This window comes from Triplophysa dalaica, chromosome 2, assembly GCF_015846415.1.
Source record: "Triplophysa dalaica isolate WHDGS20190420 chromosome 2, ASM1584641v1, whole genome shotgun sequence".
NCBI classification, from domain to species: Eukaryota; Metazoa; Chordata; class Actinopteri; order Cypriniformes; family Nemacheilidae; genus Triplophysa; species Triplophysa dalaica.
Genome location: NC_079543.1, coordinates 10,493,721 through 10,519,413, shown reverse-complemented (window position 1 = coordinate 10,519,413; position 25,693 = coordinate 10,493,721). Strand labels below are relative to the sequence as shown.

The 25,693-nt window shown below is 39.2% G+C and overlaps 3 protein-coding genes across 5 annotated transcripts; 2 read left to right on the top strand and 1 right to left on the bottom strand.

The window, feature by feature from the left end:
* The first annotated feature begins 5,420 nt into the window (after positions 1–5,420).
* si:ch211-113e8.11 (uncharacterized) lies at positions 5,421–6,557 on the top strand. Its single transcript, XM_056736139.1, has 2 exons — positions 5,421–5,584; positions 5,889–6,557. The coding sequence occupies exons 1-2, from the start codon at positions 5,511–5,513 to the stop codon at positions 6,526–6,528; spliced, it is 714 nt and encodes a 237-aa protein (XP_056592117.1). The 5' UTR covers positions 5,421–5,510; the 3' UTR covers positions 6,529–6,557.
* A 153-nt stretch (positions 6,558–6,710) lies between these two features.
* Positions 6,711–16,291, bottom strand: zfp91 (ZFP91 zinc finger protein, atypical E3 ubiquitin ligase). Of its 3 annotated transcripts, none has more exons than XM_056736105.1 (12): positions 15,584–16,291; positions 15,288–15,322; positions 15,100–15,201; positions 14,985–15,021; positions 13,899–14,009; positions 13,593–13,670; positions 13,292–13,471; positions 13,147–13,197; positions 12,956–13,034; positions 11,577–11,691; positions 11,296–11,395; positions 6,711–8,590 (listed from the first exon to the last, which is right to left on the bottom strand). In XM_056736105.1, the coding sequence occupies exons 1-12, from the start codon at positions 15,958–15,960 to the stop codon at positions 7,600–7,602; spliced, it is 2,256 nt and encodes a 751-aa protein (XP_056592083.1). In that variant the 5' UTR covers positions 15,961–16,291; the 3' UTR covers positions 6,711–7,599. The 3 variants fall into 3 exon arrangements, with proteins under 3 accessions (XP_056592083.1, XP_056592094.1, XP_056592102.1); XM_056736116.1 differs by having other exon boundaries at positions 13,593–13,667; XM_056736124.1 differs by having other exon boundaries at positions 15,100–15,198.
* Positions 16,292–16,831: 540 nt separating this feature from the next.
* Positions 16,832–22,083, top strand: zgc:152658 (uncharacterized protein LOC767632 homolog). Its single transcript, XM_056772860.1, has 4 exons — positions 16,832–16,968; positions 20,383–20,501; positions 20,631–20,667; positions 20,843–22,083. The coding sequence occupies exons 1-4, from the start codon at positions 16,938–16,940 to the stop codon at positions 21,679–21,681; spliced, it is 1,026 nt and encodes a 341-aa protein (XP_056628838.1). The 5' UTR covers positions 16,832–16,937; the 3' UTR covers positions 21,682–22,083.
* The last annotated feature ends 3,610 nt before the right edge of the window (positions 22,084–25,693 follow it).

The following is a 25,693-nucleotide window of genomic DNA, read 5'->3' as shown; positions in this document are numbered from 1 at the left end:
ATTGATGTTTTTTGGGTTATTAACAAAGGATATCCATGTTTCTAATAAATAAAAAAAACGCTTTATATTTCACATATTTCAAGAGGGTTATGGACGTGTCGTCACTTTACCACGTAAGCACGCCGGAGCGTGTCCTGCTGGGTGGCAAAACACTCTTACAATATCAGGAAACGCAATTCCACGCAAAATTTCAGTGTCCAGGAACACCTGATTCCTATGTAAGTCGTAGAGACGACTTAAGCATCACCGTCGAGTCCAAGTGCTTGTAATTTCAGCAAATACTTGCGTATTTTAGTCCCTGTTTCTATATTTCTCCTATTCTCCTCAGTCATTTTGCCGCGTGTTTTACACTCAGGGGAGCGTGTGAACATTTCTGGACACGCCCTGGGACACGCTTCCCTGGGTGGCAAAACACCCAACAAAAAGGCTGATGAGAATAGGAAACAAAGAAACTGGGACTAAAACTCGCAACTATTTGCTAAAATTAGAAGCTACTTACGAGATCCGTACGACTTCCTTGCGGCATGCAAGGGAATCAGGTGTGCCGGACACTGAAATGATGCAAGGAATTGCGTTTCCTGATATTGTAAGCATTTTGCTGAGTTTTTTTGCCACCCACGGCCACGGGGGCCTGCTCACGTGGTAAAGTGACGACACGTTCATACCAATAGCATCTGGCTGCAGACGAGATGCACTGTCAGACACATGCACTGTCAGCCGCGCATGCGCACTCGTCCCATGCACGCTCTAACGTATTTCACAAGGTGAACTGTAAGATTCTATTAATAAAATGTTAAGGTTACTGCATTTTAAGAGTACCGTGAATACTGGTGGTTCAGTTCAATGCCAGGTATTTATTATAATTATAGCTGAAATACATTAATGAGCATCTGCACTAATAATGAAAATACATAACTAAATAAAACCTTTTCTTGTACACGTAATCTTCCACCCTAAAAATATAAACAAACTCACATATATACATAAATGTCTCATTCTACAATAAACAGGTGCTTGTTAATCAATGGTTTAATGATAAAGTTTTATTATATAGACATACTATATATATATATATATATTATAGTTTATATATATAGTTTGTTTATATAAAAATAATTGTTCTAATATTAATTTGTTTTAATATTGCAGGTTAGTTTTGTTGTTTGAAATAAAACATAATTTATTATACAAAGAAACGTGAAGCATTTTAGAAATAATACAAGGGAAGTTGTTGATTTTGTAAAAATAAATCTTGAATAAATCGCATCGTGAGCTGAGTGAATCGTTACATCCCTATATTTGATAGATTTCAACGTCATATTAAATAATTTTGAGAAACACATTGTCTAAAAAATAACTATATAGTGCAGGTCACCTACAAACTTTCCTGTGAGTTTTCAAGCAACGCTACAAAATTAATTTAGGTAACGTTAGTTCTTCAATAAATTACTGTATGAAGAACATGTATCGTTAACCAAGTATCATAGATGCGATATATCTACCATTGATTATAAGGATTAAGTTAGGTTTCGAAAACATTATCTTATATATTAAAACGATACTTTACATCTATCTAATACTGTATGAATGAAATCAATATACTTACAACATTCGTCTGATAATGTTAAAGAACGTTTTCGATTATATTTGTCAAATAATTCATAATAACACTTTTACTTCGACTTAATCTTGTATGAGAATAAATAAATAAATTGAATATTTAATAAATATACTTATAATTGGCCTGTAGGTGCATTTAATTAACACACGTGTCTGACAGTGCGTTTGTTTGAGTTTGCATGCGTGGCTGAGACTGCATGTGTCGGAGTGCGCATGCGCCGCTGACAGTGCATCTGGCCTGAGAGTGCATCTGGTCTGCAACCAGACCCTTCTCGTTCATACCCTCTATAGCCAAATTAAATTCTCAAGTCAAATTTGCTTTCCTGAATATTGAGACCTAGACTGTTTCTCAATTCCAAGAACGCAAGATCATAAGGCTTCCCAGCCGGCACATGACCGACCTTCAACGTTGAAATATGGTTGAAATAATGACAGTTGTTTTTTCAACGTTGAAACAACGTTGATATAACGTTTAATGCTAAATGGTTGAAAACCAACCAGTACATTACCAACCTTCAACGTTGAAATATGGTTGAAATAATGACAGTTGTTGTTTCAACGTTGAAACTTCGTTGATATTAACGTTTAATGCTAAATGGTTGAAAACCAACCGGTTCATTACCAACCTTCAACGTTGAAATATGGTTGAAATAATGACAGCTGTTGTTTCAATTTTGATTGAAATGCTAAATGGTTGAAAAAGGGTAGTAAAATCACTTATAAATCAACTTTTTTTTACAAGATCCATATGTTGAATCAATTAATGTATGCACAGAATAAATAATTTCTGCCTTTTAAATTTTTAAGATCATTATTATTATTATTTATTATCCATTTACATTTTTATCATGAACCTTCTGGTATAAATATTATCAACAGCAATAAAAGATTGCGCTGCTTTACCACACTGAAACAATTCCTATTGGTTATTTAACCTTATTTGCTTTGATTATGATTGGTTAATCTGTCTGTCATTCATGAAACTGGCCAATGAAACTGTGCGCGCCATTTTATGTTTGAAAATATGAACGTTATCCTGACCGTCTTTCTGATCGAGGACGTCATTTGAAGCGAGACTGGTCTGGCCAAGGGAAGAGCACGATAGAAAGTGGTCTGCGAGGACGCGGGATCAAAAAGGTAAGTCTGATTTCACAAATATACGCAAGGTCATGAGTTAAACGCATTATGTCAGTTGTTGGAAAATTGTAAATGCACAGTTTGTTGAATGAATTTACTAACTCGATATTCAGGGAATGCTTTTCCACATTTGTGTCGCGGAGGGCTAACGTTACTTTTACAGATGTCGATTGAGGCCTAACGTTACTCGTGCCGCTTCAGTGTCGTTTTGTGCGGTTCCTACGTCGATTTTAAGGGATAAGACATTATACGTGTGCACACAGATACAAAATTTCTGGAAAAAAGTGTAACGTTACAAAAGCTTAATTTTCCGTTTGTCGTCGTCATTAGCCTACTGTCCATTCACGGTAATATCGCGAGATTGGAAGCGAGACTGGCCAAAGGAAAGAGCATGAAAGAGATGGGCGATATGGAAAACAATCCAATCGAGTTTATTTTATTTTATATGTTAAATATGATTCACAATATTAAATGAATAAAATGTCAAATGTAAAAATGGTCAGACACTTTTATCCAAAGCGATTTACAAATGAGAAAAATATAAGCAGTTAAACTAACAGTAGGACAACAATTTTTTTTTTAGAATAGAACAGAATAGAATGGAAGAGAAAATTGGTATTACTGGATCAAGATGTTTGAATTGAAGCAGACATATATGATGTATAATGTGCGAGAATGACTGAGCTGGCTTATCGAAAACAGGGAAGCTACTGTGCATAAGGTCAATTGTGATCCTAATAACTTTGACATCCTTGAAAAGCTTTTCCATAAATTTATAGCAATTTTGTTGATCTTGGCTGTTTTGATTTTTTCCCTTTAGATGCAGTCGTCAATGCACACAACACAACCAGTACAAAAGTAATGGAGACCACGTCCAAATATTTAAAATATGCACCAGAGAGGATGGGTGGTGGTGGCCATAAGAAGACTCTTCCTTGAAGACACCTTTTTTTCCTTCTTCTTTTTTAATGACTGTTGCTAGTAAAATGTTAAGTTCTACTAAAGACTTCTTGTTCTACAAACTTTCCTTACTTTTACTTGGATTCTTTTTCACTTAATTGTTGATATTTTAGAATGTTACGAAATGAGTACATATGTTGGTCACAAAATGAGTACATATGTTTGTTATTATTTATATATAGGCTATTGTGTATATTTGCAGTGTGTATGAAATTAGGATTAAAAGCTTTTTCCCTCAGCATTCTGATATCATTAAACCCTTAAGAAAGTGCTTTGTTGTTGAATGAGAATTTTATTCAATAAATTATGTGAAAGTGTAAATGTAGAATATAGATGTATATTTAAATTCTAAGAAAATTATTTTTCCATTTGGTGTAATTGTTCAAAACTTTTTCTTTAGAAAATGAAGCATCTCATCCCTGCACTTCAGATTAATGAACATCTAATTGTTTGAAAGATAAAGTTTTTTTAATGCCGTCCAATTGCAAATCATGTACAGCCAGTTTTATTAGTTGCTGAAAACACTATGTGTACCGAAAATCATAGTTTACATCTCAGTGTTGACGTTTAAGCAAAATTACAGGTAGGCTACGCCGGTGAAACAGGGTTTCAATATCAACGTTGATTCAATTTGCAAAATCGAAAGGTGATTCAACGTCGACAGAAGACCATAACCCGAAAGGCATTAGTGAAACAACGTCGCGATTTCAACGGTGAATCAACGTTGTTTCTTCCGCGGTGAAACGACGTCACAATATCAACGTTGATCCGTTTTGCAAAATCGAAAGGTAATTCAACGTTGATTCAACCATGGTACCTGACGTTGTTTCAACGGTGAATCAACGTTGAAATGCCGGCTGGGTTTGTTGTTTGCAGGCGGATCATAAGAGAACGCGACAAACATGTCTCCCGGAAATCCTGTGAAGTTCAACCAATCAGATGACGACAATAACGTGTTTCCAGAAAAGTGTGCCATATGCATCAGACGTTCAGCCAACGGATCGTGGCCGTGACGTCTGAGGCTGAGACTATAGGATAGGAGGACGCGGTCCGGTCATAATCGAAATTGAACAACATGACTCGCTGTTGACACGAGTAATCCTTAACTAAATGCCAATATAAACAATAGGGATAAAAGCACAAAGATGACTAATTCAATAACATTGACATTTTCGGTTTGATGTTTAAAGGAGAAGAATGACAGTCCCAAACATTTTGCACTTTTATTAGCTGTTTTATCAGCTGCATCCCACCGCTGACCGCAGAGATGATAACTCCAGCCTACTTGGTCCATTATGGACAAATACATTTCATTTAAATAAATAATAAAAATGAATAATCTTCCAGTTCTTGATCCTGACTCCGCGTGGCATGGTGCATGACTATTTACAATAATACACAGGCTCTGGTACCTTATGGCTTACAACACAATTCTGATAGTATTGAACATCAAAACAGCACACTAAATGCTATTAAAAATATTTTTTTTCATTACATTAGGATACAGACTATGATATGATGCAAACTGTGTTTCTTTCTCTACTTTGGATTCATGCTCTAACCATATTTACTTGTAGAAAAACAAATGGTTAATATTCGTAAGCGCTAATATAAACGATTTCTACCCTCACAGTACCATTCCGCGCCACACGAGTGCAACATTACGCATGTGCTCGATTCAGTTAATAGAACCAGAAGAAACACTTACTTCCGGATAGGCAGACAGATGCTGGTTTTGTTGACATTTTGTGTTTTTTTAGCGTTAATTCCTTTTGTCGTGTATTTCAGTGGTTATGAACTCGCTTGTAGGATACGTTGTCTCGTCTGAGTCAGAGGACGAGGAAAGGGGAGAGGAGAGTCGGACGGAGTAAGTTTGAAATAAATGATTTCGCAGTTTATAACTTTAACGTTACATTTATTACATGTATTTTAATATCGTGTATTCCATAATGTTCCTGTTTTTTTTAAACTTTTTGTTTTTTTGTCACTACTGCAAAAACATTTTTTTGTAAAGCTGTTTTGCAACAATGCAAATAGTAAAAAGAACAGCAGAAATACATTTGAAATAAATATTAAGACAAAAAGCTGTGGATGGGTTCCTTCCACAGTTATAATTTAATGTAAATGAATGAATTTGCATAATAAACACAAGTCTTGGAATATTTGCTCAGGTCCTTCAAAAAGGCAGATGATGGTGTGGAGGAAAAAAAAGGCAGAAACTTCCTATTGGAATCAGAATCTTCCAGCGAGTCTGAATCTGGTCCAGTAAATGAGGATGAAGAAGAGGAGATAGCCCACTCCTCTCCTGAGCCCTTGCTGACCCCTTCTGTCCGCCCTCACACTCACAAGCTCCCGCCTCCGCCTCTGGGAGGCTCTGGCTCAGGTGGATCTCACGTAGGCAGCAGCGTATTTGCCAACCCATTCAAAGACATGGCAGATGAGAGACTGAATGTCCTGCAGAAACACGTACCTCTTACTCTACAAGCTCGCCCCACCCAGATCGGTGGTAAACGGATATGTGTGGCATACAGAAAGAATGGCCGTTGCCGCTTTGGAAGCAGCTGCAAGTTTGCACATGACAGTGATTTGCAGCGTAACCGGGTGTCGACCTCTGACACTGAACCAAAAGACAATGCCACTGCCGGTGTTGCTGGTACACAAGGTGACTCACTGGCTTCTTTTGATGTTGACAAGGAGAAAGATAACGATAAAAACAGTGAACAACGAAAAAAACGGAAAGTGGGGGTTAATGATTCTCTTATTCCACCGAAACGAGCCCTCAAGCTGTACGCCAGGCTCTCGCATCCCTAAAAAAGACATCACTCGAAAATCAAAAAGACTTTACCAGAATGATTTGTAATAAAATGAAATGAGGCCATTTCGATAGAAGATACTACTTGACATACAGAGTGAGGTGTGACTGTGTCTTAGTAACTTAACTTTGTGAAATACTTGTGAAAAATCATAATAGATACAAGGAACAACAGCATTGATCAAGGTCTGAAACCATGTTCAACTTCTTTTATAGAAGTTCATCTCAATATAAATAATTGTATAGTTTGGGACAATAAATCTAAATGTGAATACATGTTTGTTGCTTTATGATTTGAATACGTGGCAAGAGATAGACATCACAAGGACAATGCTTTTGCGATCTGGAATAGGATTACAGATTTAAGACCTAACATTGTTGAGTTCACCTACAGTATATCACTTGAGTCATTACAGCTTATTGCTCGTTGGTTATTTCTAAAGTAGCCATTGAAACCATACAATGGCACAAAACAGACACCAACATAAAACAGGGAGGGATGAATTCGTACACACAGAATATGTTCTTGCATTAAAATATTAAACAGAATGCATTGTAATTGAACACAAAACACATTTATAGGGGCACTAATACTCCATCTAGATGCCATCCTGCCTCCAGAATAATCTGACTGGTTTAATGTAAAACTGACATTAAACGTGAAAGTTGAATCATTCTTAACTTGATACAGTGTCTTAAAAAGCCTTATCTCTTGGTGTTACATTTCAATTCATTACAGTGGAGATAGTGCACAATGCTAAAAGAGATCCATCTGGTGGATGAGTGGGAACAGCTCCTTGGGGTCTGTGGAAGCCCCTAAACACAAAACGCCATACACACACTAAACAGATGTGTTTTGAGGGAACCATTACTGTTTATATACAAAATGAACAATGATAACAACTCAAACTCAAACACATCCTCTCTGATACATACATTTCTACAAACCTACCAAAGTTAACGTGGTTACATACAATATATTTATGACTATATATATATATAACGTCAGGCCGTGTATCGTTCTGGAGTGTGACAGACAAGTCATCTCATTTTTCTCCAAGTCCTATTCATTATATAAGTACACGCTGTATCTGCCCGTCTGAAGGGTCTGCCATATTTTGATCCTCCCCTTCCCCACCAGTCTCCCAACCCTCAGCCCCATTTCCATTAGAATTTACACCATCTCCTGCCCAAATTATTTGTCTCGTCTCCAAAGGGCCAGTGGAAGACTGAGGAGGAGCAGGGGGAGGATTAGCGGCAAATCCCAAATTGCTCCGGCAGTCAGAGGAAGTCTCGGACAGAGTTTGCGAGTGATGGGTCATAATAATAGGAGGATTGGAGGGTCTGGTGAGCACCTGGGTCTGTTGTGGTTGGTTGGTCTGGAAAGGCAGCTGCTGTGCGACCGAAAGCAGTGGGAGCTGCTGTTGAGGAAGAGCTCTGAAGGTCATGTGAAGGATCTGAGGCTGGGGGTTGTATGACTGCATGGGTAACTGCTGAACCAAAGTAGCCGGCTGGGTGACGGTCGTGGCGGGCTGAAGATGCTGAATTTGGTGCTGCTGCTGTGAGACAGGTGCGGTTATGAACTGCAGTGGCATCTGAAGAGCTTGGGATGAGGCCTGCTGCGAGGCAGCGCCAATCTCTTCCTCTGTTGGCGGTAAAGCCAGGGTCATCGGTACCTGCATGGCGTGGAGGTTGTTGTCCTGATCCATGACCATCACTGGACCCATGTGCGTTACGGGGCCCACCTGACCTGCTTGCAACACAGTGCTCCCCTTCGCCTCAGAAACCGCCTGCTCTGTCTGTGCAGGGCCTGTAGAGCCTTCCAGCATTGTGGTAACTCCTACAGGGGTGGTGATGAGGGATCCAGCATTGGCTGCCAATGCTTCTGCAATGAGCACCTCTGGGTGGCTTTTGGCTTTGTGCGCCACCACACTGTCCTTCTTCTCAAACTTCTTGCCGCAGATGCTGCAGGAGAACTGGTAGGTTGCATCTGCGTCATGCTTCTTCATGTGCCAATTGAGGGAAGCCTTCTGACGGCAGGTAAAACCACAGATCTCACACCTGAAACATGAAGAAGATTAAATACGGAGAAATACTCCTGAGGAAATGGGGGAGTGTCCCTATTTTGGAATTCTGTTCGGTTTCACTGTTTTCAGAAGTGCAGAAACGGCACTCCTTATTTTGCTTAGCTCATATTGTTTATGGTTATGTGGTTTCATAACTATATGATTTATAACAAAGCTCACTAGAATACTCATTTAGGGGCTGTGTCCACCAAGGCGTTTCTGCCCGGAGTTGAAAAATGCTCTACTTGGGGCAGAACGCTGCGCCTGCAGAAGGCTTTTTCTGCAGCGTCAAAGCGCATCGGTGGACACAGGGGCATATGCACTTGGCAGATGCTTTTATCCAAACCGACTTCCAGTGCATTCAAGTACAATCTTCTAGGATCGAACCAACAACCTTTTGCAGCTCAAACAGGTGAGCTATAATACTCGATTTCAGATTTATTAATCATTTCATTCCGTGGTCCAATATTTTTGTCACATCATTAAAATGTTGAAAGCTAAGGTAGACAATATTGTTCATATTTAAAAAATTAAGAGACCATTGCAAATTCTTGTTTAATTAGCCATTTAATTTGAGCAATTCTAGTTGTATTGTATGGCCAATCCAGTCCAAAATCTGTTGATTATTAATAGAATTAAATCTGAGGAGTGAAATTAAGTCACCTTCCAAAATGTAAAAGACTCACAGCATGAGGAGACACATGATAAAAAGGTTATCGCATTATTTCATTTTATTTTTTTTAGAATATATGTACAAATATTATTGTTTAAAAGTGAATATGATCTTATTTTCTGTGCAGTAGGTCTGAAGAAAAAAAAAGGGCATCTTCCTTTTCAGCCAATATGTATGTTTTTTTTAAATTGGGCAAAATATTCTTACTAATTTACAGAATGAAACAAAATGACCATTTTACCTTAATAGATACCAATAAATAGTATATTCGGAAAAACTTTTTTTTTGAATTAAGACAAACATTTTAACCCAAGCTTATGTTTTATCAGAGGGAATAGTATTCAAACGAACATCCTGTAAGTGTAAGAACTGAAAACGGACTTGTTAAAGAAATTACAACTGTTATTGACACTACGCCCAGCGAACGGCAGGTTCTGGAATAAACCTATCTAAGCTGAACACCGTCTTGTATTGCCGTCTCATAAGGGCCGTAAATCGTTTTCCCCCTCATTCTCCTTCACAACTCCTTCCTGGTGGAACCCGGTCCGGTCAACCACATCTTTCACAACATTCAAAAACTACTTTAAACCCATCTCTTCTGTGAATATTTATCGGACTGACCCTCTCTCTTTCTCTCAACAGGTAGTGGTCGAGCTTTTGTTGAAACAAGTAACTTTGTATTAGCACCTAATCTATTATTGCTCCTGTATGACATATCGCTTATTGCTCCCAAAACTCTATGTAAGTTGCTTTGAATAAAAGAGTGTGCTATTAAATTTAAATGTAAACACCGTCTCCACAGAAGAATATCAACGACTACTTATCTGGCCCAGCCCACAGGTTCAAGCATTACAGTACTGAAGTAACAAGTTGCGCTGAACCAGAGAGAGCGAGCAAGCAATAAACATGCCGTTAAAGATTGCAAAATATTCTGCAGTGCCTGGTTGTGTAAGAATACAGTCGCCCCCAAACATTCCTTCGGATTCCGACATTAGTAATGGGTGGTAAAGTTTATTTTTAAAGATGTCACTGGATTTGTGGAGAGACTAAAATTAAAAAGCAATCTTGAGATCATTTTTTGTACTATGCGTCACTATTGCTTTGTTAGAGAACACCGATGTCCTGTGATAATATTAGTCCCGTGCCAATCAGCATCTCTATGATTTGGTGGGCTCATATATAATTTTTCAAGGTTTTTTTGAAAGTTTGCGAATAATGGAGGCTTTTTTGAAGTATTTTGATATTATTTCGGGTGCTGGATCATATTCATAAGTCTGCCAACACTGTTGTTTGGCCAGGAGTCTCCCGTTTGTTTATTTATCATATAAACTCTCGCAACATTTGAGAACGCGATCGCGGTGATCTTCTGTCCGGTTCACGATCACAGGTCTCAAATGCTGGAGGTCGTATATCATTAAACACCATACAACTACAGGCTATACAATCTATACGCAAAGCCTTGCCATCACATCCGGGAAATAAGTAAGTCAATTTGAGAAAAAAATAATAATCACAGGCTTCATTCATCCCGTGCGAATGCGCCTCATGAAAAACCGATGTGGGGAGGTCATTTATAAATCACACAAGATCCCCAGATAATACTAATCCCCTGCAAAAAGGGCTAATTTGTAACCTAACGTTACGTGTCTAATCAAATCCACTGAAGGCTCCAACTAAGTTTACCACGCAAACTGTTATCCAATCACAGCAGTGGGCGTTTACTTCCAAGTCTTCAATGCGGCACGCCTGTTAAAACTGTGTTTGTCAGTGTTTGTCAGGCCGGCTTCAAAATCCGGGTAGAAAATAGTTATTACTTATTGATATTGATGTTTTTTAATGTAAAAACCACGGAAACGTCATAAGTAGACCTTATACAATAGTATAAAGCAATAAAAAAGGCCCTCATTTTTTCCAGCTGATTTGCGCATCACAAAATAAATCCCCTTTAGGTGAATACAAGACTTGACATTGTACATAGCACCCTCTGTTGGAGAACAAATGTGATTTATGTATATGATTAAACTTACTGCAGTGGCTTCTCTCCAGTGTGTATCATTCGATGCACAGCCAGATTATGAGAGCTCTTGAAGGCACGAGCACAGAACTCACAGATGTAGTCTCTCTGATCTGTATTTTAACAGAAGGCACTCAATCCAACATATTTTCATCACTTCATCATATATTATACACAAAAATATTTACTGATGTACGAAACAGCTATACTATGCAGTTTGTTAAACAAACAAACAAAAAACCTTTATGCTATTAGGTCAAGTAAGAAGTGAATAACTAGACACGTTTGCCCTACCTGTGTGGTGCTTGGCATGGCGCAGTAGTTGTTTCTGTAGCCGAAAGAGTCTTCCACATGAAGGGTGAGGGCAAACATACTTCTTCTTCATCAGATGTTGATATTTTATGTGATGCTGCAGTACAGAAACACATCAGAAACGTTTAAAGGAGGCATTAATTAAAATCACAATTTTAACCCAAGCTTTTGTTATATAAGAGGGAATCGTATTCACGCAAACATTATGTAAGTGTCAGAACTGAAAACGCCCCTGTAACTGAGATTACATCTGTAATTGACGGTAAATTGACATCAGGCCCAGTGAACGCAAGGTTCTGGAATGCACCTATCTATAGGTTGAACACCACCTCCGCAGAAAAATATAAACGAGTACTTCTCTAGTCCCACCCACTGGTTCGCGCATGACAATTCTTAAGTAATACAGGTGGTGTGGAACCAGATAGAGCGAGCAAGCAATAAACAAACATGCCGTCAAAGATAAGTTAATATTGTGCCACCCCTGGTTGTGAAAGAATACAGTCGCTACATAACCTTCCTTCGGATTCCGATATTAGGAATGTGGGGTTAAAGTTTATTTTAAAAAATGTTTCAGCTCACGTGGGAAAAATATGGAGCGTTTGTTCGTTAAATTTCTCCATGGATTCCTTTGTGAATGACTAAAATTAAAAAGCAGTGGCGTCAATATTGGATGTAATAGGAATGGTGCAGGTATCTTTTGTGAGTAAAACATTTTTGTACTATGCATCACTATTGCTTTGTAAGAGATCGATCCATAAGTTACCGGGAGTCTCCCGTTTGTTTGTTTATCATGGAAACTCAACATTTGAGACCCGCGATCGCTGTGATCTTTTGTCCGGTTGGCGATCACGGGTCTCAAATGCAGACAGGTACGGTCATATATCATTAAACACCATACAGCCATAGGCTATACGAACTATAAGCAAAGCCTTGCCATCACATCCGGTAAATAAGTCAGTAAATTTGAGTAAAATCATCACTTGGGAATGCGTCACATGAAATACTGATGTGGATAGGTAATTTATAAATCACAGCGGGTCTCCAGATAATACCAATGCCGTGCGAAAACTGTGAATGGTGCTAATGTGTAATCTAACGTTACGTCTCTAACCAAATTCACTTATAAGTCTTAAATGCAGCACATCCATTTAAACAGAGCGTTTGCAGAGCTGGCCTCAAAACCAGTGTAGAAAATAGCCTATTACTTCTTGATTTTGATGTTATTGAATGTAATAATCACGCAAACGTCATAACTTGACCTCATACAATAGTATAAAACAATAAACAGGGCCAGTTCATGAGACCTTTAATATTTATTTCAGGTCTCTGATGGTGAGGAAACAACATGCTTGCATTTGTACCTGTAAGTAGCGCGGATGAGCCAGCACTGTACCACATCCCTCCATTTCACAACGCACATACTGAACTGGAGGCTTTTTCCTGTACAGAGGAACAAATCATCAGTTCTAGATCTTCCTAGCTAAACAGAAACATTATCAGTATCAACAAATCATTGTTTATTTTTAGCGTTTAAAGTGGGAAGCTTTGTTACCTTCTCTTTGGAAGACGTGGGGTTTTGTCATCTTTCCTTCTCCGCCCTCTCCTAAAGGAAGGTTTAAGTAAGAACATGTCTGTGAGAAAATTAACTTTGCTTATCTTTTGTTCAGTTAAAACATGAAACATCATCATTAACTCACTTCCTGGGCAGTTCAGCAACTTCCCCAGCAAGTTCAACACCAATCCTCTCATCTGTGCTCTCCCCTCCCTCAGTTTTGATCTCTGTGTCATGCTCCTCTTCGTCCTCAGTCTCAATCATGACTGTCTTGTCCTTCCTCTCATGTCTAGTAATTGGTTTACGCCTTTGCTTAGGAAGATCCCTGCCAAATACAACATTAGAGGACAGAGATGGAGTGGGCGTAGGAGAAAGAAGAATGTACATAAAGACTAAATGATGAAACAAACAAAAACATACAGAAAACTAATATCCATCTTTCATACTTAGGATCATAGCTCTGATCATTCATGTCATCTCTAAAAGGGACATCTTCTTCACTGCTGATGACCTCCTCCCCGCTGCTACACAAAAAAAACAGGTGCATTAAGTCATGAGCAGTAATCGTCTAATGTACGCCACAATAAATGTATAGATATAACATAGCCAACGGTTAACCAATGTAAAAAAACGTTATTATAGACTGCTAACTGTAATCATTAAATAACTTCATGCACTTCAAGAATGCAACATAAATTTATCTCTATCTATCTTCCAACAGGTTGAGATACATAGATGCAAATGTGTTTTACCTCTGTGTGTGAGGGAAGTAGCTTCGATCTTTTGGGTCGTCCACATATGAAGCCTCTTCCTCTTCTATAAGATCATCATCATCTATGCTCTCATCCTCCTTTTTCTCCACACTAAAATATGGCAGTAACAAACACAGGACCGGTCACACCAAAACACTAGCAGTATTCTTTAGGACTCCATCAAATAGCTTGACAATGGCTTGTCTCTGCTTTTAAATAGCAAAACGTTTTTAGTTTATATGATTTGAGATCTTTTCATTCAAATGCCACACTCAGTTGTACACCTGTCTGGTCACTCGTCGGAGAAAAAAATACAAGGGCTGCATATCTTTGGCCACAGTTTTGTAATTCGATCCCTCAGTTTAAAAAAAAAAACGTACACACAGATTAATAAACTGTACCCACAAGTTTCCAATCGGTCTGCTGCATTTACACCACCTCTTTTATAACATTATTTGATTGTTTTTAGGAACAACCAATTTCGTTTGCAATTCTGATGAGTTTTAATAAATGTGTTGGACATAGTTTGGATGCTATGCAACATCATAAAATAATTTGGAAGCAGTTTTTTTGGACATTTAATTGCTTATAAAAGAAAGTTGAATCTAATATTCAATAACAATATTCAGGGGAATAATTGAAAATGATCCTTTAAGGTTTTTTGGGGCACAGTTTACAAAACCGAGAGATTTTAAATGTCGTGGGGAAGGTTTTTTAATCCCTGTGCGATACTGATGGAACAGTTTTAGAATCTGTGAGCACGTTTCTTTAAACTGAGGGAACGAATTAGAAAACCGTGGCTACGTATTTGCGGGTCTTGTTTTTTTTCTCCGACGGGTGACCAGGGGTCTCATGTACAAAGACTTGCGTTGAATTCATACTAAAACATTGCGTACGGATAAAGCTGTTAATGCACATTCACACGTTAATTTCACTGTTAGTACATCCGACAGTGAACGTGAAAGCTGCCGTACGCAACGTTTTTGTGGGTACGCAGCGTTGATACATGAGGCCCCAGGTGAGCGACTCATAGAATAAAGCACGAATGATTTATACAGATGTCCAAATGTTCTTCACTGTTATTACCTTGTTTCTGTATTCTCAGTCGACTTGTTGGCCTCCGCTGCAAGAACGAAACACTCATTACATTTATTTCTAAGTCGTGTATTTAATTGTTTTATTCAGAAACGTAGAATCATACCATAATCACTGTCTGTTTCTGGTTCAACTTTAAACACAGTCCTCGGTGGCCCTCGACAGGTGCGCGCTCCTGATCGCACCTGCGCCCGTCTCCCGCGGGCTGCTGCCATTCAACAATGACACGAAGCAAGATCAGATAACATTCTCTTTCACACAAATTAAATAAAAATGATACATCATTAATACTACCTCGAATGACAAGCCCATCCTTGCTTTCTTCACACCTGTCACAGGACGGACAGCAGAAGGTTTATTTATCATTTGTATTGACAGTGCGCGCTCTCGTTGAGGGGCAGGCGATTTTACTGCTCGCTCACAAACAACTTTAGGAGTGCAAACGTAAACACTGTAGTCGGTTAACGTTAACTATAAACGTGTAATGACATGCAACGTTATTAATAACACTGAAAGGAATTTTCAAACGCGAGGCCTTATGGTTTTGCCATGACACTACTGTATTTTATGGAGTAAAAAGTCGCACGTACTCATCCGGCTGACCGTAGTCAGCGTCCGATGAACCCGCAGAGGCTGCCGCGCTCCTCCTGCGCCGCGGGTAGATCGCTTTCCTCCGGCGGTTGGCTGCTGCGTCGCGGGTCCCTTCAGCCTGGTCCTCTCCTAGATCGCTTTGCCTCCACGCAGGGAGCGCTCGCGTCGACCTGTCCCGTAAAACCCGTCCAGATAGTGCCACGCTCGTCGCTTCTCCGTTTGTTTCGGGCGAGCAGGTCCCTTCGGTACTCAAGCATCCGTCCCCTTGTTCTCTTACCACCTTGCACGGGGTGGATGCCGTACTCTGCTCCGCGGATGTCTCCACGGCCGTTTCAATATCCACCTCCTCTTTGTTGCTCGAGAGTTGCGGCTCCATCACCGCAGAAGTTGTTGTCTCTCTGAGCCTTGCTTTTGAACGACTTTCTTATCCTCAACGAATTAAAACGTAGCTTGAAATGAACGGGATGAACAAAATATGGAAAATGTTGGGTGGCTAACGGCCCTGATCCGACTGTCACACATGTTTCTGGGGACGCTTTTGCAAATCTGATGCAAAAATTAAAGTCGTTGAAACTGAAAACTAATTCTGTCATTCCTCTAATAACTGTGCAAAATTCATTTTAAAGACCCAGAGCCCATTTTAGGTTCTTAAAGCTATAGTAAAACGCGCTGTTAGCACAGCCAACTGACATGGCTGATTATCGCTCTTTGTTGCGTCTCCTTTAAGTCGAGAGAATGCCGAAGACGAGCTCGACAGCGACACACAGCGCTGCGGCTGTACGTGTGGAAGTTTTCAATGATCTACAAAAGCTCTTTTGTGCAACACAAAGAAGCAAATGACTTTCCAGACACGCTTGGAGTCTGATAAAACACAAGCCAATGCCAGAAAAGAGCATTGTAGTCATTTTTGCACCGTTCGTTCAACATGCATAAAACATGGTATTTTAGGCAATATGTAAAAAGACAATAAAACTTTGTATAACTCAATAATAATATTAAAGTATTCCTTACATTGAGAACAGACCAATGTACACGTAATATTTTATCTGACTGGACAAGATGAGTTGACAAAATAATAAACCCAAAATTCTGAGAAAGTGAATAAATGAACAAAACGTGATTTTACGGCAATTTCCCCATTTGGATGGTTTGTTTAATTGCCGTCTTTGCTCTGTACATCGTCTTCTATGCAGTGCCGCGTAGTGTTGGGTCCTGTAGACGGCAGTGTACACCACAATAACCCATTCTGTGAAAAGCCTAGAAGTGTCACTGATGCTGAGCTATTTTTACACAGGCAAGTAAAACGAAACTTACAGGGTTTCATTTCCTTCAACAAAAGTAGTTTCATTTCATATGCCAGCTAAAATGTGCTCTAGACCGAAAGGTGGGTTGTTCATTTATTACATCTATAACGTTTTTATTTATTTTATATGATATTAAGTATTTTCATATTTTAAATCATAGAATTATTTAATATGACAATGTTTTATATCTAGCTACTGGTGAAAGTATTTCTTAACTGTTTTGAGGGAAAGCATGAACTGTAAATTAATATGCAATCAAGTTTTGGGTAGATAAAGCCAAACTAGACAAAAAAGTGTATATGTTAGTTTTATAGAGGTTAGGTTTTGATGTCATGAAATTGAGTAAACCCCCCTGGGTGCCGGTCAGAGCACAACTAACGAAGAGACAGGTTTGTCGGTTTTATGTAGTGTATTGAAGTCAGATGAATGTCAGAGGTATCAACCACCAAACTGTATCCTCACAGACAGAGATATCAGTTTAGTTTCTTTCTTCAATGTTTAATATCTTGAGGATACACAAAACGATCGGATAATCAAAATATAAACTTAAATATGAACTATAAACTTTAAAATTGTAAAAAGCGCTATATAAATAAAGTTGAGTTTAGTTGAGTTAAACTTCTGCCCCAGGCGACTGCCGGAGTAGGATAGCTCCGCTACCGCTAAAGCAGCACTGACTACCGGATAGAGCTTAACTGTTACCATAGCAACGATTTCAATGTAAGAGTCCGTCTCTGAGGAGGCTTTAAAATAGTTAGATTTATTTAGCTACTAAGTTCTGAGAACAAGTATAGTTCTTTGGCCTTAAAGCTATGGAGTGGTTTCCCGGACAAGTCTTAAACCTAGTCCCAGACTAATTTAAATGTTTGAGGTGTGTTGAACTGACATATCTTAAATATATTAGTGCGATTGTTTTGTCTCAAGACGCACACATATATTTTTTTATTATCTTGCCTAACCTAATCCCTGTCTGGAAAAACACCCCTAATGTGCTTAGCACTATTGACATTGGAACTGTCAATAGATGTGCAATATGGAGGACCACAAGAGTCTTGTGTAAAGTAATAAAGCATTTCATTGTTTAATAACTAATTCTACAATAAAAAAAGGCATTAATCCATTTGTTTAACTTCTTTTTTGCGCACCACACACCCCTCGCGTTCTGAGGGAAACTGCATTGCTTGGTTTCGATTGTCAGCATGATGCAGTTGCTTCCCTCAGAAAAAATGTCCAGGGTCACCTATTAGTCCTGTCCTCATAGACAATACACAGTGGCATCTACTATATGAGAATTTAGTACACACCATGGTGCGTGTTTGCGGTTTCATAAAAAAGTCAATATTGGCGGATTAAAACACATGTAAAACACACATGCTTTAATGGTTAAGCTGTTACATTTCACTTGAATCCATAAGCATTTTGGCCATAAGCACCCCGTAACTTATGTCATGTTAACTGCGCGTAAGCATCGCATCATAAAGAGACTCGGCACCAAAATGAGCGCAGCACTGCTGCTTCCACGTGCAGTATGAATGTTCTAACCTGTTGTTATAATAAGTTTAATTTTCTTTGATTTCTGTTAGAGAATAAGCAGGCGCTGATAATGCGCTAGTGGCGCGTGTAGTGCAACAACAGACTATCCTCTCTTTTCCATTGCTCATCTGACATACCTCTGAACAAGACGTACAAGGAACTAGCCAATCAGAGAGCTTGTAACATGTCTCTCACCATAGCTAATTTGCATTGTTTAACCTCGTTTTAGCAATGCAAGGCCCCAGAGTGTCAGGGAAATGGTAAATAGAGAGGCTAAAAGGAAAACCTAAATGACTAAGCTTATCGAATAGCAAATCGGAAAAGGAAAGCTAGCGGGGAAATGGAAATGCGAATTGTTAAAAGAAATAGTCTTTTAAATGACGGATTAAAACTTGTTTTTCTAGTTTAATTTGTAAATCAAATTATTTATTCATCTTATTAAATCGCATTTTCAAATAGATTGTCAAATTCCACTGTTTATAAACAAATTCAGTAATGCGCATTAAAATGATGTATTTATTAAGTCCCTTTTTAATTTGAAGTATTTATTGTATTATGGATTAATATTTCATTTATTAATTATTTTTACAATCACGCTTTTTATTGCCCATTAAAACAATAAATAATTAATGACTTTATCGTTTCGCCTATTTATATTTTAATTGAAAAAATAAGTTAAAAACATGGATTAATGCCAATTTTTATTGTAGAAATAGTTCTTAAACAATGAAATGCTTTATTACTTTACACAAGACTCTTGTGGTCCTCCATATTGCAAATGCACCCAATGTCAAAAGCGTGGTAGTTTTTACTGATCTACAAAAGCTGTGCTAGGAAATACAAGGAGCAAACGCTGTTCCAGATGCACACAAAGTATGAGAAAACACGGCCAGTAAAGTGTGGCGTTGTCAGATTGATTCCCCATGCAAAAAGCACTGTGTACATTTTAATGTATCATTTTTGGTTTACACATTATTTTACAGTGCAGGTGTTACAGTGTAATTATACATTTTAAGTACTTACTCTTGCGTAATATAATTTAACTACAGGTACATATTATAGGGTTAGGGTCATAGGATTAGGGTTTGGTTAAAGGTTAGTTACATGTAATTATGCGTAATTTATAGTAAATACATGTAACATGTGGAACAAGGGAACCCTAAAATAAAGTTTGACCCTTTATTAATACAATACTTAATACAGTATTTCACCTACTCTATAGCCTATGAACTGACAAAATACCACAAATAGAACGTCAGAACAAAACAGGTTTTGCTTAATTTTAATACTGGTTTGATTGGCTTCTTCAGTAGCTTTTTAGTATCGACTAACTAGACAATCTCCGTCTGCCATAAGTCTCTGTATGCAGTGCTGCTTTGAAGATGGCAGTTTAAATATTGTGTACCCCACTCTGCCTATTTTAGTATTTCAGCAGATTTTGTTCGCAAAACATATCTTAATCCTACAGTATTTAATGGTATTCTAAAGAACTGAGTTCTTAAAGCAACAGTTTGGAATTTGACTGATCTAAATAAAGACCAGACCTGAACCCTGCTATAAACCTTTGGTGTAACCTTAAATGTACACAGGAATACAATCATTTTGGAACAGAAAAAAAGGCGTTTCTGAAACTAATGCATTACACAGATGGAAACATGTTACAATGCCAGTTATAGAAATACTATTTTTTTCATTTTTGGAAGCATGTTTTTGTCTGTTCCAAAATATCTACATTGTTACGGTCCTGTCTGTGTTTTCATTGTGTTCTGTTCTGTTCTATTTGACCTAGATCTGTTCTGTTAATTAGTTCATCAGTTTCACCTGCGTTTCAATCATCATTCCATTAGTTCCTTTGTTTGCCCTATGTACTTAAGCTCTGTGCTCCAAACATCCCCAATGTATTACACTGTTATATTTTCTGGAAATACAATAATAAAATATTGACCCCTTTTTTTCAATAGTAATGGAAAACGTTGAAAAGTCACCCAGAAAACAACCAGAGTCCTCAAGGTTTTGGGTCCCACCTTTGTCCGGTGTTCTACTCTGTTTAATTGTCTCCATTGCAATAATATGGATTCAGGTATGCATAAAAATGCACAATGATAGCACATTCAAAACCTCACACATTTCTATTTTAATCTGTTTATTTATATTTTCTACAGTATATATTTAAAAATACATAATTGACCATCTTTGTAATCACCTCTAGATTTTTAAACAAGAAAAACATGAGTTGGATGACATAGGTAAAGTCTGTTTGTTTATCTATTTAAGTTTTGTTATTTAGTTATACATAACATATAATACAGGATGTTTATTAATCTGCCACATTGTACCATCTATTTGGAAAACATGCATATTGAATATTAGCAGGACAAAAAGTAAAACATGAAATAAAAATGGATTGTTGTTTATGCGCAGTCCTTAATCCAGATGAAGAGCTCCGGATTCTCCTGGTCGGAAAAACAGGGGTGGGGAAAAGTGCAACAGGCAACACCATTCTAGGCCAAAATGTTTTTAAATCTGAGATATCCTCCTCCTCTGTGACTGCACAGTGTACAAAAATTCATGCACTAGTGAATGGAAGAAAAGTGTCCGTCATCGACTCCCCGGGTTTGTTTGACACCAGCTTGAGTGCAGATGAGGTGATTGACAGAATCAAACTCTGTATTCCTCTCTCTTCTCCTGGTCCACATGTGTTCTTAGTTGTGATTCAGTTGGGTAGATTTACAGATGAAGAAGCAAAAGCAGTTAAAATCATCCAAGCAATATTTGGTAAAGAAGCATCCACATACACCATGGTCCTGTTCACTCATGGAGATCGATTGGAAGATAAAAACATTCACACATTTGTACGTAACAGTGAAAAACTGATCAGTTTCATCAAAACTTGCAATGGACGATACCATGTGTTTAACAACGAAGATAAGAATCCAGATCAGGTCATTCAGTTGCTGGACCAGATTGATAAATTAGTGACCGGAAATGGTGGGCAGTATTACACCACTGAGATGCTTGAGAAGGTGGAGAGAATGATTGAGAAAGAGAAGAAACGTATCCTGAAAGAGGCAGAGGAGCGAAAACAGAAGGAAATCGAAGCTCTTAGGGAGAAACTTGAAGATGAGGCATTTGAGAAAGCAAAAGAAAGATTAAATAAGGAATATGACCAGATTGCAAGAAAGCAAGCTGAGATTGACTTCCCATTTGTACTAAAAATGCTCACGTCTTTGGCTATGGTGTTAAAAGATTTTTTTTTTTGAAAGCCTTCTAATATGCCTTATAAAAATGTCTGGCTACTAAAAGATTATTTTTAATATTTTAAATGCTTCAGGGTGCCAACTGTGTGAATGTCTTTGATACTCTTAATTCTGTGCTTATAATTCAGTCTACTCTAGAATGTGGTGTTAATTGGTTTAAAATGCAAATTAGGATGCTTAAACTATTTTCACTGTAATAATATACCTGGGAAGAAAAGCAGCCAAGGATAATATTCAGCAAGACAGTAACGTACGGGATAAATCTAATCTTAAAGTGTAATCTAAAATTGTAAATTTAACAAGGTAATGGTATATTTTACATATTATAAAATTACATTTAGGACCGTTTTGTATTTTGAATGACTAGATTGCCCGGTTTGCCAATAAAGATGTTCCTGTGTGCCAGCAATGCTTAGAAAATTGTGATTTTGGGTCTGTATGTGCAAGGAAGCATTTCCATTGTCACTAGGGCATATCATTTTGAAATAACATAATGTCTGAAAAAGGCAAAAGTTAATTAGAGCAAAATTTTTTGTTATATAGCCTATTTATAACTTAACTTATTTATGAAATCTGAAGTTACTCTATCTGCACAGAATTGTCTGCATTCATCTTTTTAAAGGGGGATGCAACGGTGTTTCATGCATTCTGACTTATTTACAATGTTAAACATGCAGGGTTCTCATGCTTAACATGGTCAACTTGTCCAAAAACTAGTTGGTCGTATTTTGCAGTATTTGTAATCTTGAAACACTCCCCCTTCACTCCACCTTGTTTCAGAATGTTTTTTAAAGGCTGCCTCCAAATACCCCCACTTGTGATCTTTGCACGTGACCACTTGACTACTTTCATGACGTATTTCCTGTTTTTGGCCCAAGTTTTCTAGTGATGGTTGAGATCCCAAGTCAGCATGTAGTATTTCTAACCCGTTGGGACACAAAAATGTAATGTTAATAAATGTGGTGTTTCTAATCATGTGATAAAAAGCAGTTTTACAAAATACATACCTTTGAAGTTTTCACAAAAAAAAGTGCAACACGAGAAAGTGACGTCAATGCATAGGGGAAAGTGAGCTGGTTTGTGCCAGGGGGGAAATAGTTCCAGCCACATTGTACTCTTACAGTTTAGCACTTAAACTATGTGGTATTCTGAATTTTAGACCAAAAACCATCATACCTTGCACTTATAAACGGAAGACAGACAGGGCTTAAACTCCTCTTGTGGACTTAAACAGAGCAGTGAAAGAGGTGCAACAGGGAAAGGCCATACGTCAGGTGGCAAAGGAGATGAAGATCTGCAGGATGACCTTGAAAAGATTCATGATACATCATGATACAAGACAGGGTATAAGAGAACAGGACTTGCCAACCAAGTCTTCAAAGAAAACATGGAGACAGAGCTAGCAGACCATATAAAGACACTCAAAAAAATACAAATATGACCTTTTCCAACAGTTTAATAGGGTGACAATATCTAAATAAACCTTAAGTGAGTAATTTTGTATTGAATTTGTCTTGCTTTCATATAGCACCATAGTTCATAACATTAAAATGTTCTGTTTTAATTCAGAAATCTCTGGCACAATTTACCCGAGCGTATTCTCCACAAAGACACAACTTACCCCGCATCAGGGTCAAGTTGTGCCGCAAGACCACTTTTTCCCCAAAAGCTATATTTCTGAAACAGTTTATTTCAGATTCAAAGTTACTGTTCCTCGTGTTTTCCCTGGTCCATTACACCTATTCCTTTTATTGGAAAATTCGCCCGTAAAAGCACGGCAAGGGGAAAGATAGAGCCTGCCTGCGTACCAACCAATGAGCGAGACCCGCTTGCCATCAAGATTGTCTGCACTGCATCAAGATTGTCTGCGTTGTGGGCCTCGTTACTCTTACGATAGAGGGTTTTCACGATGCGTCATCAATCCGGTATTGCTGCTGAAAATGGTCAACTATTGTCGTGTTTAGCGCTGTACTAATCGGTCGGACCGGGAAAAACATCTGGAGTACTACCTATAAATAGGTACCCCCTATTAACCTCCTAAAAACTTTAGTTTGTCAAAATATCAATCACCCTTTCCTGCTTCCCAAGTCCTTCTCTATATGATTTAGCAGCTTCCACACGCTATTTCCCGTGGTTAAGACATCATAAATTAGCAGAACAACGTCTTATGTAGAACATTAACCCTGTTGTTTAGATCCGACTATATCCAATAAGACTGCACATCCGGGTAACTGACCAAACCGTGAGGTAGGTGCAAACCCTCTATAGTGAAGTTATGGCATTTCAGTGATGATATCATATAAACAGTGGATATAATGCTAGATGTGCAGATCGTTTGAAACAGATAGATGGAGCAATCCCAGCGCTAAAAGATGCCGGACATGAATTGCATGCGGTAAGGGAAACGTCTTGGTTACGTATGTAACCTCAGTTCCCTGATGGAGGGAACGAGACGTTGTATCGAGAACGACAGATGGGGTTCGCCCTCGAGAACCAATCAACTCTGACTACTATAGAAAAGGCCAATGGAATTTGGCGAATGAAATTTGCATGCCGGGCTCCGCCCCCGGATATCCGGTATAAAAGGAAGCCGGTGTGCAGCATTCATTTACCTCTTGTTCTGAAGAGCCTGAGATCCTCTCACGACTGCAGCAGAATACGATACGTGTTTGTGGCATAAGGGACACAACGTCTCGTTCCCTCCATCAGGGAACTGAGGTTACATACGTAACCAAGACGTTCCCTTTCTGTCGGTCTCTCGACGTTGTGTCGAGAACGACAGATGGGGTTATCTATGGAAAACGCCACAAACGCTGTATCGCGTCACAATCTCAGTGAAGCGACGGTAACAAGCCTGGGCATGTCAGCTCGAAGCTTTCGTGAAACTTGTAACCTTCCAGTGTGGTGGTCGGGGGGTTCCAGAGCTTTCTGGGAGAAAGATGGGTACAGCCCTGACCGGTAACCTTTCACGGACGGGGCCTTAGCTCTCTACAGGCGAGAGGCCGTCCGGCTCGGGTTTACACCGGGAAAAGCGCAACTCTTAATCAGAGAAGCGCTGCAGAGGCCACCTCCTACCCGTGGGGAGGAATATGGTGGAGATATGATATGGTCTCGTCCTAGGAGGAGAACGCATGGAACGGGCGGACTGGGTAGTACCGCGAGGTGGAGGTCCACCTGGGGAAGCTCATGGGTTACCATGTGTGGGAACCATTGTCATGAGGGTATAACAGAGGGAACAGCCCACGGTGGGGGTGTTACTGCGTCCGATAGCACAGGTCCGGTTAGAACTATCTGTGATAGGTCATAAGGTTTCCCGGCCTAAGGGGGAAGGCTGCTCTGCCCAGCCAACCCCCAGGAGGTGCTTGCTTAGTGATGGATGGAATGCCTGTTCTTAACCAGTGTCTGGGTAAGAAGGAAGGTTGGTGAGGTACCAATTTTCTTAGCCATGTGTTTGGGTAAGAAGAAAAGGGTAGATAGCACACTGACCCAATCTCTTGGAGGGTGGGAAGGTGCTTTCGCAGGCATACGCCCCCCCGGATGCCAGTCCTACATGTCGCCACGCAGGACGTGGGCTGACACCGGGTTTACGCAAAGGTTGTTAACCCTTGCGAAGGTGTTTGGGCGTAGCCCAACCCGTAGCTCTACAGATTTATGCTAGAGAGGTGCTTCTGCCAGTGCCCAGGAGGTGGCTAAACTCCGGTGGAGTGAGCCCTCACTGCCAATGGGCATGGGAGATTCTGAGATCGAAATGCCGTCGTAACGGCATTCACGACCCAGTGCGCCGGACTCTGCTTGGAGACAGCCTTCCCCTTCTGCTGTCCTCCAACACAAACTAGGAGCTGGTCAGAGCTACTGAAGCTCTGCGTGCGGTCCAGGACACAACACGGATGGGGTTGGGTCTTCCTCCCCAGTGGGGAGCGCCTGCAAGTCCACCACTTGGTCCCCGAAGGGAGAAGTGGGAACTTTGGGCACGTATCCGGGCCTGGGTCTCAAGATAACGTGAGAATTACCAGGG

What these genes read in the sequence shown, in the direction of transcription:
- zfp91 (XM_056736105.1), bottom strand. Translation starts at nt 15,960, where the DNA reads ATGGAGCCGCAACTCTCGAGCAACAAAGAGGAGGTGGATATTGAAACG. An exon ending in CCACGTCTTCCAAAGAGAAG is followed by an intron (nt 13,035 to 13,146) that starts GTAACAAAGCTT and finishes TCCTCTGTACAG; the next exon opens with GAAAAAGCCTCCAGTTCAGT. An exon ending in CTCATCCGCGCTACTTACAG is followed by an intron (nt 11,692 to 12,955) that starts GTACAAATGCAA and finishes TCTGTACTGCAG; the next exon opens with CATCACATAAAATATCAACA.
- si:ch211-113e8.11 (XM_056736139.1), top strand. Translation starts at nt 5,511, where the DNA reads ATGAACTCGCTTGTAGGATACGTTGTCTCGTCTGAGTCAGAGGACGAG. An exon ending in GGAGAGGAGAGTCGGACGGA is followed by an intron (nt 5,585 to 5,888) that starts GTAAGTTTGAAA and finishes ATATTTGCTCAG; the next exon opens with GTCCTTCAAAAAGGCAGATG.
- zgc:152658 (XM_056772860.1), top strand. Translation starts at nt 16,938, where the DNA reads ATGCCAGCTAAAATGTGCTCTAGACCGAAAG. An exon ending in TTGCAATAATATGGATTCAG is followed by an intron (nt 20,502 to 20,630) that starts GTATGCATAAAA and finishes AATCACCTCTAG; the next exon opens with ATTTTTAAACAAGAAAAACA. An exon ending in ACATGAGTTGGATGACATAG is followed by an intron (nt 20,668 to 20,842) that starts GTAAAGTCTGTT and finishes GTTTATGCGCAG; the next exon opens with TCCTTAATCCAGATGAAGAG.